Raw genomic sequence first — 18,290 nt, forward strand, 5'->3', positions numbered from 1 at the left:
GTAAGACTGGGGAAAAGTTATTTGAGCGAGGGAGAGTTATGATTTTGGATGTGGAAGAGACATCCCTGAACTGTTAACCCTTAAGAGCCACCAGAGAACAGTATTGTGTTATACTTTCGTTAGTTTCCCAAGACCTTTAATAAAATCCTTGTTTTGTTTGAACCTTGTCTCCTTGCACTACTTGAGCAATCCCGCTGAAAGCTGTGTAGCCTCTCGTGACGTCACAGTGTGTATCTCTGAATAGTGGGAATTCTGGTGACTTAGAGATGGATTGAAAGTGTACAGGCTGATCTATACCTGTAGATGGAGTGCTGTGCTGTTGCCTAGGATACAAGCACTATTTTGCATCCCATGTCTACAGTCACCTAACACCATTCCAGTTGTCAAGTTGTTGGTGAAATCATCTCATGACCAGGTCCAACCCAGCTGGTTGGCTATTGCAAATGTAGGCCTATGTCCTACTTTTCCATACCACACACTGATCTTAAAAAATGCATTAATATTATGAATGTATTGCTGTTTTCAACAATGTATTTCAATCATGCAATTCATTCCAGTGTTGTTTTTCTATTAGATATAAAACCTTACCTGAATGATTTGCTTTAACCCTTGAGGTGCTTAGCCTATACGCTTGGTGTTAACCTATGGTCTAGGATGGTGTGGTAGGGTTAACCTATGGTCTAGGATGGTGTGGTAGGGTTAACCTATGGTCTAGGATGATGTGGTAGGGTTAACCTATGGTCTAGGATGGTGTGGTAGGGTTAACCTATGGTCTAGGATGGTGTGGTAGGGTTAACCTATGGTCTAGGATGGTGTGGTAGGGTTAACCTATGGTCTAGGATGGTGTGGTAGGGTTAACCTATGATCTAGGATGATGTGGTAGGGTTAACCTATGGTCTAGGATGATGTGGTAGGGTTAACCTATGGTCTAGGATGATGTGGTATGGTTAACCTATGGTCTATGATTATGTGGTAGGGTTAACCTATGGTCTAGGATGATGTGGTAGGGTTAACCTATGGTCTAGGATGGTGTGGTAGGGTTAACCTATGGTATAGGATGATGTGGTAGGGTTAACCTATGGTCTAGGATGGTGTGGTAGGGTTAACCTATGGTCTAGGATGATGTGGTAGGGTTAACCTATGGTCTAGGATGATGTGGTAGGGTTAACCTATGGTCTAGGGTGGTGTGGTAGGGTTAACCTATGGTCTAGGATGGTGTGGTAGGGTTAACCTATGGTATAGGATGATGTGGTAGGGTTAACCTATGGTATAGGATGATGTGGTAGGGTTAACCTATGATCTAGGATGGTGTGGTAGGGTTAACCTATGGTCTAGGATGATGTGGTAGGGTTAACCTATGGTCTAGGATGATGTGGTAGCGTTAACCTATGGTCTAGGATGATGTGGTAGGGTTAACCTATGGTCTAGGATGGTGTGGTAGGGTTAACCTATGGTATAGGATGATGTGGTAGGGTTAACCTATGGTATAGGATGATGTGGTAGGGTTAACCTATGATCTAGGATGGTGTGGTAGGGTTAACCTATGGTGTAGGATGGTGTGGTAGGGTTAACCTATGGTATAGGATGATGTGGTAGGGTTAACCTATGGTATAGGATGATGTGGTAGGGTTAACCTATGGTCTAGGATGGTGTGGTAGGGTTAACCTATGGTCTAGGTGTGGTAGGACTATCAGTTATCACCAGGCTCACCCTGACCTCCTGAAGGCGAAGACTCTGGCACAGAGAACACATTATACCTAAGTCCTGCTTAAGAGTTCATAATCAAAAACATTCCTCAGATCCCAACTCCCATTCTCGAAGCTCAGGGTACAGGCGCATGCCAACAACAATGTTGTGCATTGGACTTCGATAGACCAAATGTCCCTATCTGACTCACTGGCCAATCGACAGTGTATCTGCGGTGGAATTCTTCCTCTTCCTTCGAGTCTATGATCAGAGCCTAGACTCTCCAGGATACAAGGATAGTCAGACCTCATTGACAATGTTAATCACCGCTGGTCAGCGGACAGAGCCGAAAGAGAGAGAGAGAATGATACTTTTGTTGGCCTTGCTTGGAATTCTGGCCTTCTCTTCTTTTCCTGTCATTAGTAGACATTCCAGACTCCCTCCGTACCTTAAGCCAGTATGTTGACTCCCTGAATACCTTAAGCCAGTATATTGACTCCCTCTATACCTTAAGCCAGTATGTTGACTCCCTCTATACCTTAAGCCACCATGTTGATTCCCTCCGTAAATTTAAGCCAGTATGTTGACTCCCTCTATTCCTTAAGCCAGTATGTTGACTCCCTCTATACCTTAAGCCAGTATGTTGACTCCCTCTATACCTTAAGCCAGTATTTTGACTCCCTGTATACCTTAAGTCAGTATGTTGACTCCTTCTATACCTTAAGCCAGTATGTTGACTCCCTCTATACCTTAAGCCAGTATGTTGACTCCCTCTATACCTTAAGCCAGTATGTTGACTCCCTCTATACCTTAAGCCAATATGTTGACTCCCTCCATACCTTAAACCAGTATGTTGACTCCCTCCATACCTTAAACCAGTATGTTGACTCCCTCTATACCTTAAGCCAGTATGTTGACTCCCTCTATACCTTAAGCCAGTATGTTGACTCCCTCTATACCTTAAGCCAGTATGCCGTAAAAGGGAATAAAGAGACATCGGAGTATGCGGCTTTAAGAGAGATCCTTAGACATGAGGTATATGGAAACACGCTGCCTCTTTAAGCTACACTATATATAAATAAATAAAAGTATGTGGACACCCCTTCAAATTTGTGGAATCGGCTATTTCAGCACACCCATTGCTGACAGGTGTATAAAATCGAGCACACGACCATGCAATCTCCATAGACAAACATTGGCAGTAGAATGGCCATAATGAAGAGCTCAGTGACTTTCAACGTGGCAGCGTCATAGGATGCCACCTTTCCCACAAGTCAGTTCGTCAAATTTCTGCCCTGCTAGAGCTTCCCCGATCAACTCTAAGTGCTGTTATTATGAAGTGAAAACGTCTAGTTGCAACAACGGCTCAGCCACTAAGTCGTAGGCCACACAAGCTCACAGAATGGGACTGCAGAATGCTGAAGCGCCTAGCGCGTAAAATCGTCTGTCCTCTGTTGCAACACTCACTACCGAGTTTCAAACTGCCTCTGGAAGCAACATCAGCACAAGAACTGTTCGTCGGGAGCTTCATGAAATGGGTTTCCATGGCCGAGCAGCCGCACACAAGCCTAAGATCACCATGCGCAATGCCAAGCGTCGGCTGGAGTGGTGTAAAGCTCGCTGCCATTGGACTCTGGAGCAGTGGAAACGTGCTCTCTGGAGTGATGAATCACACTTCACCATCCGGCAGTACGAAGGACGAATCTGGGTTTGGCGGATGCCAGGAGAACGCTACCTGCCCAAATGCAAAGTGCCAACTGTAAAGTTCGGTGGAGGAGGAATAATGGTCTGGAGCTGTTTTTCATGGTTTGGGCTAGGCCCCTTAGTTCCAGTGAAGGGTAACCTTAACGCTACAGCATACAATGACATTTTAGACAATTCTGTGCTTCCAACTTTGTGGCAACAGTTTGGGGAAGGCCCTTTCCTGTTTCAGCATGACAATGCCCCCGTCCGTGCACAAAGCGAGGTCAATACAGAAATGGTTTGTCAAGATCGGTGTGGAAGAACTTGACTGGCCTGGACAGAGCCCTGAACTCAACTCCATCGAACACCTTTGGGATGAATTGGAGCGCCGACTGCAAGCCAGGCCTAATCGCCCAACATCAGTGCCCGACCTCACTAATGCTCTTGTGGTTGAATGGAAGCAAGTCCCTGCAGCATCGTTCCAACATCTAGTAGAAAGCCTTCCCAGAAGAGTGGAGGCTGTTATAGCAGCAAAAGTGGGACCAACTTCATATTAATGCCCATGATTTTGGAATGAGATGTTCGACGAGCCGTGTACTTTAGATCCCCCAAGTGGAGCCAGCAGCTGCAGCATAGGTTAAGGCATTTAGTTTGAAATGGACAAAACAGATTGTGTTTTAAAAGGTCCAGCCTGCAATTTCCTCTCCCCACAATTCCCTCTGCTCCCCTCACACAACTCTCTCTCTCTCTTTCTCTCTCTCTCTCTCTCTCTCTCTCTCTCTCTCTCTCTCTCTCTCTCTCTCTCTCTCTCTCTCTCTCTCTCTCTCTCTCTCTCTCTCTCTCTCTCTCTCTGATGCGCACACACACACACATACATAAACACACACACACAAAGCAACAGTGACCTGCACTCACACTGACAGAGAATCTCATGAAAAAAACATGTTCTTTGGTCGTTTCTGTTTCATTCCTCCAGAGAGAGGTTAAACAGTATTTGACTCCAGGCCAGTCGTCCCTCCAACGTCAAGGAAAGCTCCTCAGAGAGGTGTCTGTTGTATGTTCAATTCATCACTCTGGCCTAAAGAGAAGGGGAGAGGAGTGAAAAGCAGGAGGTTAACTGGTGAGAGTGTGTGGGGCTGCAGTCTGGGTTGTGCTCCTGTGATCTCTGGAAGGTGCAGTGGTGTGGTGTGGTTCTGTTGGACCCCCGAGCCTTTCGGTGTGAGGAGCAGTTATGGGACCTGAATCCTGGGCTTTCTCTCAAACAGAAGGCACAGAGCAGTACAGCTGTAAATCACCACGGAGAGAGAGAAGGAGAGGTAGAGAGAGAGAGGGCGTTTAGGTCTACAGGCTTCCAGAGAGAATGAGATTCCAATCTTTGAGAAAGTCTGACCAGGAAGGTTTTACTAGAGGTTTCTGCTCCTGATGAGAAAGTTTGACCAGGAAGGTTTTACTAGAGGTTTCTGCTCCTGATGAGAAAGTCTGACCAGGAAGGTTTTACTAAAGGTTTCTGCTCCTGATGAGAAAGTCTGACCAGGAAGGTTTTACTAAAGGTTTCTGCTCCTGATGAGAAAGTCTGACCAGGAAGGTTTTACTAAAGGTTTCAGCTCCTGATGAGAAAACCAGTAACAGTGAAGCGGGTGGATAAAGAGTGGTCCAGTGAATTCCTCACTGTGACTCATTTATTTTTCAAATTTTCAACCTCCATCCATTAAAGTGTTGGTTCTCGCGTTCTCCTGTGAAAACAGTGATGTGCCACCATCTTCGTAAGACTGCCCCCTCTAAATATCTTCCCCATTGGGTACAGATGTCTATTCCACGTTGGTTTAATGTAATTTCATTAAAATGAAACAATGTTGATTCAACCAGTGTGTGACCAGTGGGTCCATACTGCTCTCTAGAATTATTCACCATGATTCCCATCTCTGTAAAATGATTGGCTGAAACAGATTTGAGGATGAATGGACATGATAGACAGACATTGTTTGAGTGAGAACGGCAAAACCTTTCAACTACAAGCCAAAAATGCTTCTCTAACGACCAATCAAATATAATTCATGCCAACCTCTAAACGGCTGCGTATCTATGTTTCTCATCACAGGCTCAATCGAACTGCATTTCATGCAAGTCATGTTAATCAAATCTGGAATTAGCTTTACGCTAACGTGCATTAGCATGACTCACAGCATGGTGGAGGGAAGGATTTCTGGCTGGTGTAACTCAGGGGGGCACCTTAGCTTTAACCCTGGAATAATCACTAACCAAGGAGCACATTGTAGTGATAGGCACAACCACACACCACCACACACACACACACACCACACACACACACACACACACACACACACACACACACACACACTACACACACACACACACACACACACACACACACACACACACACACACTAACCCACACACACACACACACACAACCATACACACACATACACACAACCACATTCACACACACACACACACACACACACACACACACACACACACACACACACACACACACAGTAGTAAGACCAGTACACAAACAACCCAGTGAATCTGTCCAACCACAGCCCGGTAGCTGAGGAGTAAGGAGGGAGATGTGGCCAGCTGACAAGGGACGGCGGTTACCATTTCCCACAGACATAAACAGTGACACTATCACACAGCCTCCAGACTGCCTCCAGGGAGTGGGCCGTGTACTGTAGTGTGTGGGCTGGAGAAGCCAGCACTAAAGCCTCGCTCCACACATCAACACATCACAGCACACCCCTATGGATGGCTAACACTAAATACATGAAACACTAGTTGTACTGTAGTCAGACATTTAGCATTTTTAGCATTTTTCCTCACAAATGTATATCACTTTGGCAATTGGAAGGGCTGACTTTGTACGAGGGGTTGAAGATGTGCAAGTTACAAGGCAGTAAAGATGTGTTAACCTCTGGTGCCCAGGGACTGAACCCGGTGGAAATGTGATGTGATTTATGCAGAAAGATAGGATTCAAACAGACGTGCTGCTCACAGGGGACTGTTCTAGATGTGCTGCTCACAGAGGACTGTTCTAGATGTGCTGCTCACAGAGGACTGTTCTAGACGTGCTGCTCACAGGGGACTGTTCTAGACATGCTGCTCACAGGGGACTGTTCTAGACGTGCTGCTCACAGGGGACTGTTCTAGACGTGCTGCTCACAGAGGACTGTTCTAGACGTGCTGCTCACAGAGGACTGTTCTAGACGTGCTGCTCACAGGGACTGTTCTAGACGTGCTGCTCACAGAGGACTGTTCTAGACGTGCTGCTCACAGAGGACTGTTCTAGACGTGCTGCTCACAGGGGACTGTTCTAGACTGCTGGGCTCCATGTCCAACATGTATTTAACAGGAGAGGATGGAGATGGAACTGAAGACCACAGATCCTTTCTGTGTTTTCTTTCTCTGTCTGCCTTTCTCCCACTCTCTGACACATTCTCTCTCCCTCGTTAAATCACCCCCTCTAATTCCCCCTATCTCCACTCCACCTTTCATTTAAGGTTGATGTACGGTTGATGTAAGGTTGATGTAAGGTTGATGTACGGTTGATGTAAGGTTGATGTAAGGTTGATGTACGGTTGATGTAAGATTGATGTAAGGTTGATATAAGGTTGATGTAAGGTTGATGTAATCTCAGTTCAGATTATAGTCAGTACAAGGCTCAGCATTGTTCTGTTCTGTATGGCAGACTATCTTTACCTGAAGTAGCAGACATTGTAGCTGATTGATTCAGTTGTCTGTAATCTACTTGATGTCCCATTATAACACTGTTACGTCTCCCTCTCTTGTCCTAGGCCCTCCCCGCGTGGCAGAGAAGATCGCCCACCGGCAGACGGTGCGGATCGGGCGCACCATGAAGCTGCAGTGCCCCGTGGAGGGCGACCCTCCACCCCTCATCATGTGGACAAAGGACGGCCGCAACATCCACAGCGGCTGGATGCGCTTCCGGGTGCTGCGGCAGGCGCTGCGCATCAAAGACGTGGAGGCCGAAGACGCAGGCACCTTCATCTGCAAGGCCACCAATGGCTTCGGCAGCGTCAACATCAACTACACCCTCATCGTCGTCGGTGAGTCCCCTCCCCCCTCCCATCCACCTTGCCGGGTTCCAGATCTGTTTACTGTCTTGGGGTGTGACAATGAAAAACAGCACAAACATACCTGAAACCAGGCTATCCACTTACACAGTCAGTACAGTATCTCCTCCTCTCCCTGGACGGGAGCCAAGTGGATCTAATATGTGTTATGATTTTACACGGCTGCTCTACCACTGGTTGGTTGGTTAGTGGTTCTCCTCATATCATTCTAATCAGTGGAATGGCTCCTTGTCCTAACAGCCAGCAACATTCATTCATTCATGTTGTTAGAGAATCACCACCACCACCCTGACGCCAGGCCAGAAACCAGTGAACTTGACTTGAACTTGGACAATAAGACACAGAAATAAGGAATAACCCTACTACTCTTCTCCTCTTTGGTTCTCTGTGACCCCAACCACCCCCCACCCACCCAGGCCTGTCTATGAGTGGTACCTGCCTGAGCGGCCTGGCTATCTGCCTGATGAATCAGGGCCTAATTTGGCAGGGTGTCCTGGGGAGAGACAGACGCTGAGGTGGAGGGGGGTCATCCATCCATGGGCTGGTCTTGTGATTGCCCTCCCTCCCTCCAAACCCCAAGTATTTAAGGACATGAACCCTCATCCCATGGATGAGTGCGTGTGTGTGTGTTTGTGAGAGAGAGAGAGAGAGAGAGAGAGAGAGAGAGAGAGAGAGAGCTTTTGTTATTTAGATTGTTTTGGTTGAACGTGTGTGCTTGCATATGAGTGAGTTTGACTGTGTGTGACTTTATGTGTTCGAGGCCAGTGTGGAGCGTGCTCATTCCCACTGCCAGGGTTTTATCTTGAGAGGTTGTTTTCTTTAGCCGGTCATTATTCACTAGTCTGACTAGTGTCCTAACAACTCAGGGAAATGTTGGAATGAACATGTTCAGACAGATGTCTGTAGACACTTAACTAATATTGTAAAAAAAGACAAACTGGCAACAATTATTGCCGTCTTTGGAAACACAAACAAGTTCTCCATCAGTCTAAACAGAGCCGATGTTTAAACAGCAGGAACTGGGCTTCAGCGTATGTGGCCCCTGGCTGCGTGGCCAGAATGGCTGCCATTGGGACAAAGGAAGGAGGGTAATTAACTCCACTGGTGGTAAATCAGACTCAAAAAGGAGGGAAGCCATTACCACTGACCCACCCTCAGCCTCACATTGGCTATGTCCCAAATTGCACCCTATTCCCTATATAGTGCAAAAGTAGTGCACTATATAGGGAATAGGGTGCCTTTTGGGACATAGACATTGGCTCTGTTCACTACCACAGTACTAACAGACCCTCACATTGGGTCTGTCACCAGTACTAACAGAACCTCACATTGGGTCTGTTCACTACCACAGTATTAACGGACCCTCACATTGGGTCTGTTCACTACCACAGTACTAACGGACCCTCACATTGGGTCTCTGCACTACCACAGTACTAACAGACCCTCACATTGGGTCTCTTCACTACCACAGTACTAACAGACCCTCACATTGGGTCTGTTCACTACCACAGTACTAACATACCCTCACATTGGGTATGTTCACTACCACAGTACTAACAGACCCTCACATTGGGTCTCTGCACTACCACAGTACTAACAGACACTCACATTGGGTCTGTTCACTACCACAGTACTAACGGACCCTCACATTGGGTCTATTCACTACCACAGTACTAACAGACCCTCACATTGGGTCTGTTCACTACCACAGTACTAACGGACCCTCACATTGGGTCTCTTCACTACCACAGTACTAACAGACACTCACATTGGGTCTGTTCACTACCACAGTAATAACAGACCCTCACATTGGGTCTGTTCACTACCACAGTACTAACGGACCCTCACATTGGGTCTGTTCACTACCACAGTACTAACGGACCCTCACATTGGGTCTGTTCACTACCACAGTACTAACAGACCCTCACATTGGGTCTGTTCACTACCACAGTACTAACAGACCCTCACATTGCGTCTGTTCACTACCACAGTACTAACGGACCCTCACATTTTCTACATCTCAAAATAGGACGCTGCACCTTTAAGAGAACTGCGGTTCCAAAATAGAGATCAACCTGGCTACAGTAGGCTAGCCAAGACTAATGCAATAGTGTATTTCTGTAGCATTCTTTTTGTGGACTATCAACAGTAGCCAGCATATTGCTAGTATGTTCACTTTTGTAAATCACTTTCCCTAAAATAAGTAAGCTCAGCGAGTAGATTGATGAGCGCTTCTTTGTGCTCAGGACAGCTTGCTTGTGTGACAAGTTGTGACTTGCGGGAGCGTAGTGGTGCTTGAATAAACGGCCAATCATATTGCTCAAATACAAATAGCATGACTAAAGAGAGAGAGAGTAAGAGAAAATCAAATGAGTTTTTATTTGTCACATGCGCCGAATACAACTGGTGTAGACTTTACTGTGAAATGCTTGCTCACGACCCCTTACCAACGATGCAGAGTTTTAAAATAATAATACAAATAAAGTAGTAACGCAAGAAGAAAGAAAGAAAAAGAGAGAGTGAGAGAGAGAGTCTGAATGGAGGATAGGTCTGCAGTAGTTATTTGAAGCCTGGAGCTGAGAGGCTGGGCTCCAGTGATGGCTGGCTAGGCCTGTGAGGTGTGGAAAGAGGCAGCTGCCCAGATGACCTCAGCAGCAGCTGCTCCTCCTCCCCTCCCCCTGCTCTGGGTGCCAGCCCGTGTTTGAAGTGCCGACACGGGCCTGGAGATGCCGTTTAGTCAGGTGTCTTGAACTTGTTCTTGTTTTATTTGTTGGCTTGCCTCCTCTCGCCTCCTAACCCAAGCCTGTCCAGCATGTTGTTTATGTGGCAGGAATAAGGAGTGTTCAAGGGGGCCGCCAATTTGACTTCCATGTATGTTGCAGTCAGAGAACGTACACGTTAACATTTTACATTTACGTCATTTAGCAGACGCTCTAACTAGGGCAGGGTCACATAACTGTGCAGAATCAGACTGCAGTGCCTCCTGCCTTCTTGGCTTTGTAGGAGAGCGTCATGAACCGTGGATTTGACCCCAGAAGACGGTAGGTCATGTAATAGGAGCACTAAGCTATGAGATTCCCACTGAGGTCCACTTAGTATGGAAAACAGACAAGTGTATTTTCATTAGCCCAACTAGTCTGCTTGGTGAACTCTGAATCAAACATGGGAACATAAATGAATCCATGCTTCTCTTGTGTGGTCCCAATAATGAAATGGCGTGTTTGGTGGTTGGAAAGGCAAGGTCTAACCCACACCTGGACTAAAGTCTAACTCACACCGGGACTAAAGTCTAACCCACACCTGGACTAAAATGTATCCAACACCAGGACTAAAGTCTAACCCACACCTGGACTAAAGCCTAACCTGTACTAAAGTCTAACCCACACCTGGACTAAAGTCTAACCTGTACCAAAGTCTAACCCACACCTCGACTAAAGCCTAACCTGTACTAAAGTCTAACCCACACCTTGACTAAAGCCTAACCTGTACTAAAGTCTAACCCACACCTGGACTAAAGTCTAACCTGTACCAAAGTCTAACCCACACCTCGACTAAAGCCTAACCTGTACTAAAGTCTAACCCACACCTTGACTAAAGCCTAACCTGTACTAAAGTCTAACCCACACCTGGACTAAAGTCTAACCTGTACCAAAGTCTAACCCACACCTCGACTAAAGCCTAACCTGTACTAAAGTCTAACCCACACCTGGACTAAAGTCAAACCCACACCCGGACTAAAAGAGCCTTGATGTTTTATTCTGGAGTTTAACTCACTAAAGTATTGACACCTCTTTCCCATTAAGGCTCAAGTCTCTGGCTGCCTTGCCAAATCCTGCTTCACAGACCACATTTCATTTGTATAAATATTTTCACCGCTTTCGTTTTCCACTTTATTGTATTTGATCGCACAATAGATGTACTGTTCGATCCGGTTACAGAAGCCAGTCAAAATAGTTACATGACAACACTTGTTCCCAATTTTAGGGAAATTAAAAGATTCCTTTTGCTTTTTTTTCTCCTTGCATATCTGTTACTGCGTGGAGGATATCAGTGCGCTGGTCAATGGGACCACGGGGAGCCAAAGCCTCTCTGATTGTATGCAGGCGTCAGCCACTGGGATCCAGCAAGGCTCAGAGGTGAAGCAAGGCTGATTATAGACTGTTATGACTATATGGCTCAAGTATCTTTAGCTCACTATTATGACCCAGTATTCATTCACATTTTGTATAAAATATGATAAATTGCATTTGTATGAAGTGTAATAATAACCCAGTAATAAGACTATTTAGTGAGTATTGTGCATGAATGCTGTATGGATTTATTATACAGAGTGAGGTGGTTGATGGATCACAGCAGACTGAGTTGGCTTCAAATCAAATCAAATTGTATTTGTAACATGCGCCGAATACAACAGGTGTAGACCTTACAGTGAAATGTTTACTTACAAGCCCTTAACCAACTATGCAGTTTTAATAAAAATAAGAGTTAAGAAAATATTTATTAAATAAACTAAAGTAAAAAATAAAAAAATAATGAGGCTATATACAGGGGGTACAGGTTAGTCGAGGTACAGTGCCTTGCAAAAGTATTCATCCCCCTTGGCGTTTTTCCTATCATCCCCCTTGGCGTTTTTCCTATTTTGTTGCATTACAACCTGTAATTTAAATGGATTTTTATTTGGATTTCATGTAATGGACATACACAAAATAGTCCAAATTGGTGAAGTGAAATTAAAAATATAACTTGTTTAAAAAAAATTTAAAAAGATAAATAACGGAAAAGTGGTGCGTGCATATGTATTCACCCCCTTTGCTATGAAAGCCCCTGAATAAGATCTGGTGCAACCAATTACCTTCAGAAGTCACATAATTAGTTAAATAAAGTCCACCTGTGTGCAATCTAAGTGTCACATGATCTGTCACATGATCTCAGTATATATACACCTCTCATCATCCCCACAGTGAAGCATGGTGGTGGCAGCATCATGCTGTGGGGATGTTTTTCATCGACAGGGACTGGGAAACTGGTCCGAATTGAAGGAATGATGGATGGCTCTAAATACAGGGAAATTCTTGAGGGAAACCTGTTTCAGTCTTCCAGAGATTTGAGACTGGGACGGAGGTTCACCTTCCAGCAGGACAATGACACTAAGCATACTGCTAAAGCAACACTCGTGTGGTTTAAGGGAAACCATTTAAATGTCTTGGAATGGCCTAGTCAAAGCCCAGACCTCAATCCAATTGAGAATCTGCGGTATGACTTAAAGATTGCTGTACACCAGCGGAACACATCCAACTTGATGGAGCTGGAGCAGTTTTGCCTTGAAGAATGGGCAAAAATCCCAGTGGCTAGATGTGCCAAGCTTATAGAGACATACCCCAAGAGACTTGCAGCTGTAATTGCTGCAAAAGGTGGCTCTAAAAAGTATTGACTTTGGGGGGGGGTGAATAGTTATGCACGCTCAAGATTTGTTGTTTGTTTCACAATAAAAAATATTTTGCATCTTCAAAGTGGTAGGCATGTTGTGTAAATCAAATAATACAAACCCCCCCAAAAAATCATTTTAATTCCAGGTTGTAAGGCAACAAATTAGGCAAAATGCCAAGGGGGGAGAATACTTTCGCAAGCCACTGTAATTGAGGTAATATGTACATGTACGTAGAGGTAAAGTGAAAATGCAAATAGTCCGGTTAGCCATTTGATTAGCTGTTCAGCAGTCTTATGGCTTGGGGATAGAAGCTGTTAAGAAGCCTTTTGGACCTAGGCTTGGCACTCCCGTACTGCTTGCTGTGTGGTAGCAGAGAGAACAGTCTATGACTAGGGTGTTTGGAGTCTTTGGCAATTTTTAGGGCCTTCCTCTGACACCGCCTGGTATAGAGGTCCTGGATGGCAGGAAGCTTGGCCCCAGTGGTGTACTGGGCCGTACGTACTACCCTCTTTACCGCCTTGCAGTCGGAGACCAAGCAGTTGCCATACCAGTCGGTGATGCAACCAGTCAGGATGCTTTCGATGGTGCAGCTGTAGAACTTTTTGAGGATCTGAAGACCCATGCCAAATCTTTTCAGTGTCCTGAGGGGGAATAGGAGTTGTCATGCCCTCTTCACAACTGTCTTGGTGTGTTTGGACCATGATAGTTTGTTGGTGATGTGGACACAAAGGAACTTGAAGTGCTCAACCTGCTCCACTACAGCCCTGTCGATGAGAATGGGGGCGTGCTCGGCCCTCCTTTTCCTGTAGGAGGGGACGACGTCATCGGTGCACTTATTGATGAAGCCGGTGACTGATGTGTTATACTCCTCAATGCCATCGAAGGAATCCCAGAACATATTCCATTCTGTGCTAGCAAAACAGTCCTGTAGCTTAGCATCTGCGTCATCTGACCACTTCCGTATTGAGAGAGACACTGGTACTTCCTGCTTTAGTTTTTGCTTGTAAGCAGGAATCAGTAGGATATAATTATGGTCAGATTTGCCAAATGGAGGGCGGGGGAGAGCTTTGTTACGCGTCTCTGTGTGTGGAGTAAAGTTTTTTTTCCTCTGGTTGCACATTTGACATGCTGGTAGAAATGAGGTAAAACTGATTTAAGTTTCCCTGCATTAATGTCCCCTGGCACTAGGAGCGCCGCCTCTGGATGAGCATTTTCTTGTTTTCTTATGGCCTTATACAGCTCGCTGAGTGTGGTCTTAGTGCCAGCATCGGTTTGTGGTGGTAAATAGACAGCTACAAAAAATATAGATGAAAACTCTCTTGGTAAATAGTGTGGTCTACAGCTTATCATGAGATACTCTACCTCAGGCGAGCAAAACCTAGAGACTTCCTTAATATTAGATTTCGCGCACCAGCTGTTGTTGACAAATTGACACAGACCACCACCCCTCATCTTACCGGAGGCAGCTGTTCTGTTTCATTGGAGAATAAACACGGAAAACCCAGCTCTAACTGTATATTATCCATGTCGTCGTTCAGCCCCGACTTTATTAGATATTACCGTTTTTTATGTCCCGTTGGTAGGATAGTCTTGAACAGAGCTCATCCAGTTTATTCTCCAATGATTGCACGTTGGCCAATAGGACGGATGGTAGAGGCATGTTACCCACTTGCCGATAAATTCTCACAAGGCACCCGGACCTACGTCCCCTGTATCGGCATCTCTTCTTCATGCGAATGACAGGGATATGGGCCTGGTCCGGTATCAGCAGTAAATCCTTCACGTCCGACTCATTAAATAAAACATCTTTGTCCAGTTCAAGGTGAGTAATCGAACCATCAAACAGACAAAGCGTCAATTCCAGACTAAGATTGAATCCTACTACACCGGCTCTGACGCTCGTCGGATGTGGCAGGGATTGCAAATTATTACGGACTACAAAGGGAAACTCAGCCGCGAGCTGCCCAGTGACGCGAGCCTACCAGACGGGCTAAATGCCTTTTATGCTTGCTTCGAGGCAAGCAACAAATGCATGAGAGCACCAGCTGTTCTGGATGACTGTGTGATCACGCTCTCCGTAGCCAATGTGAGCAAGACCTTTAAACAGGTCAACATTCACAAGGCAGCGGGGCCAGACGGATTACCAGGACGTGTACTCAGAGCATGTGCGGACCAACTGGCAAGTGTCTTCAGTGACATTTTCAACCTCTCCCTGACCGAGTCTGTTATACCTATATGTTTCAAGCAGACCACCATAGTCACTGTGCCCAAGAAAGCAAAGGTAACCTGCCTAAATGACTACCGTCCCGTAGCACTCACGTCAGTAGCCATGAAGTGCTTTGAAAGGCTGGTCATGGCTCACATCAACACCATCATCCCGGAAACCCTAGACCCACTCCAATTCGCAATAGTGCCCAACAGATCCACAGATGACGCAATCTCAATCGCACTCCACACTGCCCTTTCCCAACTGGACAAAAGGAACACCTATGTGAGAATGATGTTCATTGACTACAGCTCAGCATTCAACACCAAAGCACATCACTAAGCTAAGGACCCTGGGACTAAACACCTCCCTCTGCAACTGGATCCTGGACTTCCTGACGGGCCGCCCCCAGGTGGTAAGGGTAGGCAACAACACATCTGCCATGCTGATCCTCAACACTGGGGCCCCTCAGGGGTGCATGCTTAGTCCCCTCCTGTACTCCCTGTTCAACCAACGACTGCATGGCCAAGCACGACTCCAACACCATCATTAAGTTTACTGACGACACAACAGTGGTAGGCCTGATCACCGACAATGATGAGAGGAGGTCAGAGACCTGGCAGTGTGGTGCCAGGACAACAACCTCTCCCTCAACGTGAGCAAGACAAAGGAGATGATTGTGGACTACAGGAAAAGGATGGCCGAACACGCCCCGATTCACATCGACAGGGCTGTAGTGGTGCGGGTTGAGAGTTTCAAGTTCCTTGGTGTCCACATCACCAACAAACGATCATGGTCCAAACACACCAAGAAAGTTGTGAAGAGGGCACGACAACGCCTTTTCCCCCATAGGAGACTGAAAAGATTTGGCATGGGTCCCCAGATCCTCAAAAAGTTATACAGCTGCACCATCGAGAGCATCCTGACCGGTTGCATCACTGCCTGGGATGGCAACTGCTCGGCATCAGACCGAAAGGTGCTACAGAGGGTAGTGCGTACAGCCCAGTACATCACTGGGGCGAAGCTTCCTGCCATCCAGGACCTATATACCAGGCGGTGTCAGAGGAAGGCCCTAAAAATTGTCAAAGACTCCAGTCACCCAAGTCATAGACTGTTCTCTATACTACCACATGACAAGCGGTACCGGAGCACCACCTGGACTATTTACGTTGACACCCCCCCTTTGTTTTTACACTGCTGCTACTCGCTGTTTATTATCTATGCATAGTCACATTACCCTTACCTACATGTAAGCTCAGTTGGTAGAGCATGGCTTTTGCAACGCCAGGGTTGTGGGTTCGATTCCTACGTGGGGCCAGTATGAAAAATGTATACACTCGCTAACTGTAAGTCGCTCTGGATAAGAGCGTCTGCTAAATGACTAAAATGTAAAACGTAAATGTATAAATTACCTCGACTAACCTGTAGCCCCGCACAATGACTCGGTACCGGTAACCCCTGTATATAGCCTCGTTATTGTTATTTTTATTGTGTTACCTTTTATTAAATGTTTTACTTTAGTTTATTTAGTCAATATTTTCTTAACTCTATTTCTTGAACTGCATTGTTGGTTAAGGGCTTGTAAGTAAGCATTTCACTGTAAGGTCTATACCTGTTGTATTCGGCACATGTGACAAATAACATTTGATTTGATTAGAAAATAAGTTACAAACAACGCGAAAAAACACCCAAAATAGCACAATTGGTTAGGAGCCCATAAAACGGCAGCCATCTCCTCCAGTGCCATTCACAAGGGATTGAGGTTAAACGATCCTTCAAAGAGGGGGTCGGTGTCCTGTTGGAAGGTGAACCTTCGCCCCATCTGAAGTCCTGAGCGCTCTGGAGCAGGTTTTCATCAAGGATCTCTCTGCACTTTGCTCCGTTCATCTTTCCCTCGACTAGTCTCCCAGTCCCTGCCACTGAAAAACATCCCAACAGCATGATGCTGCCATCACCATGCTTCACTGTAGGGATGGTGCCAGGTTTCCTCCAGACGTGACGCTTGGCATTCAGACCAAAGAGTTCAATCTTGGTTTCATCAGAGCAGATAATCTTGTTTCTCATGGTCTGAGAGTCCTTAAGGTGCCTTTTGGCAAACTCCAAGTGGGCTGTCATGTGCCTTTTAAAGATGAGTGGCTTTCATCTGGCCACTCTACCATATAGGCCTGATTTGGTGTAGTGCAGCAGAGATGGTTGTCCTTCTAGAAGGTTCTCCCATCTCCACAGAGGAACTCTGGAGCTCTGTCAGAGTGACCATCGGGTTCTTGGTCACCTCCCTGACCAAGGCCTTTCTCTCCTATTGCTCAGTTTGGCCGGTCGGCCAGCTCTAGGAAGAGTCTTGGTGTTCCAGACTTCTTCCATTTAAGAATGATGGAGGCCACTGTGTTCTTGGGGACCTCCAATGCTGCAGACATTTTTTGGTACCCTTCCCCAGATATGTGTTTCGACACAATCCTGTATCGGAGCTCTACGGACAATTCCTTCGATCTCATGGCTTGGTTTTTGCTCTTACATGCACTGTCAATTGTGGGACCTTATATAGACAGGTGTGTGCCTTTCCAAATCATGTCCAATTAATTGAATTTACCACAGGTGGACTCCAATCAAGTTGTAAAACATCTCAAGGATAATCAATGGAAACAGGATGCACCTGAGCTCAATTTCGAGTCTCATAGCAAAGGGTCTGAATACTTATGTAAATAAGGTATTTCTGTTTTTTATTTTTAATACATTTGCAGAAATTTCTAAAAACCTGTTTTCGCTTTGTCATTATGGGGTATTGTGTGTAGATTGATTCATCTTTTTTTTTTTTTATTAGGCTGGACGTCTGAATACTTTCCGAATGCACTGTATGTTGCTCATTTCTGACCATTGCATTTGGCTCAGTCTTTCTTTCAACCATTGTGGGACCACTGTTGGTCCATCATGAAATGAGTGGGAGGTTGTACGTACTGTAATCTCCCCACACCAGCAGCGTTTTTTCAGTGTTATCCTGGTGTTGATGACTGACCGGTGATGGGAGGAGTCTGTTGGAACCCTTCATCCATCCAGCTGGTAAAGTCGTTGATAATGTGTATATAGACTGGTTGGTTGTTTAGCAACAAAACCGACGCGTGCACCACTATGGGGCAAAACAGATGGGGTTGGCTTAGATTGTTGACAACATGTA

General features: G+C 45.8%; 1 protein-coding gene across 1 annotated transcript in view; it reads left to right on the top strand.

The window, feature by feature from the left end:
* The window catches only part of LOC121586611 (fibroblast growth factor receptor-like 1), a 72,591-nt gene that overhangs the window by 27,170 nt on the left and 27,131 nt on the right, over positions 1-18,290 (top strand). The window contains exon 3 of the mRNA XM_041903448.2: positions 7,188-7,460. Within this exon, the coding sequence (XP_041759382.1) occupies positions 7,188-7,460 (273 nt within the window). The remainder of the gene's footprint in view (positions 1-7,187; positions 7,461-18,290) is intronic.

Source organism: Coregonus clupeaformis, chromosome 2, assembly GCF_020615455.1.
Source record: "Coregonus clupeaformis isolate EN_2021a chromosome 2, ASM2061545v1, whole genome shotgun sequence".
Taxonomy (NCBI): Eukaryota; Metazoa; Chordata; class Actinopteri; order Salmoniformes; family Salmonidae; genus Coregonus; species Coregonus clupeaformis.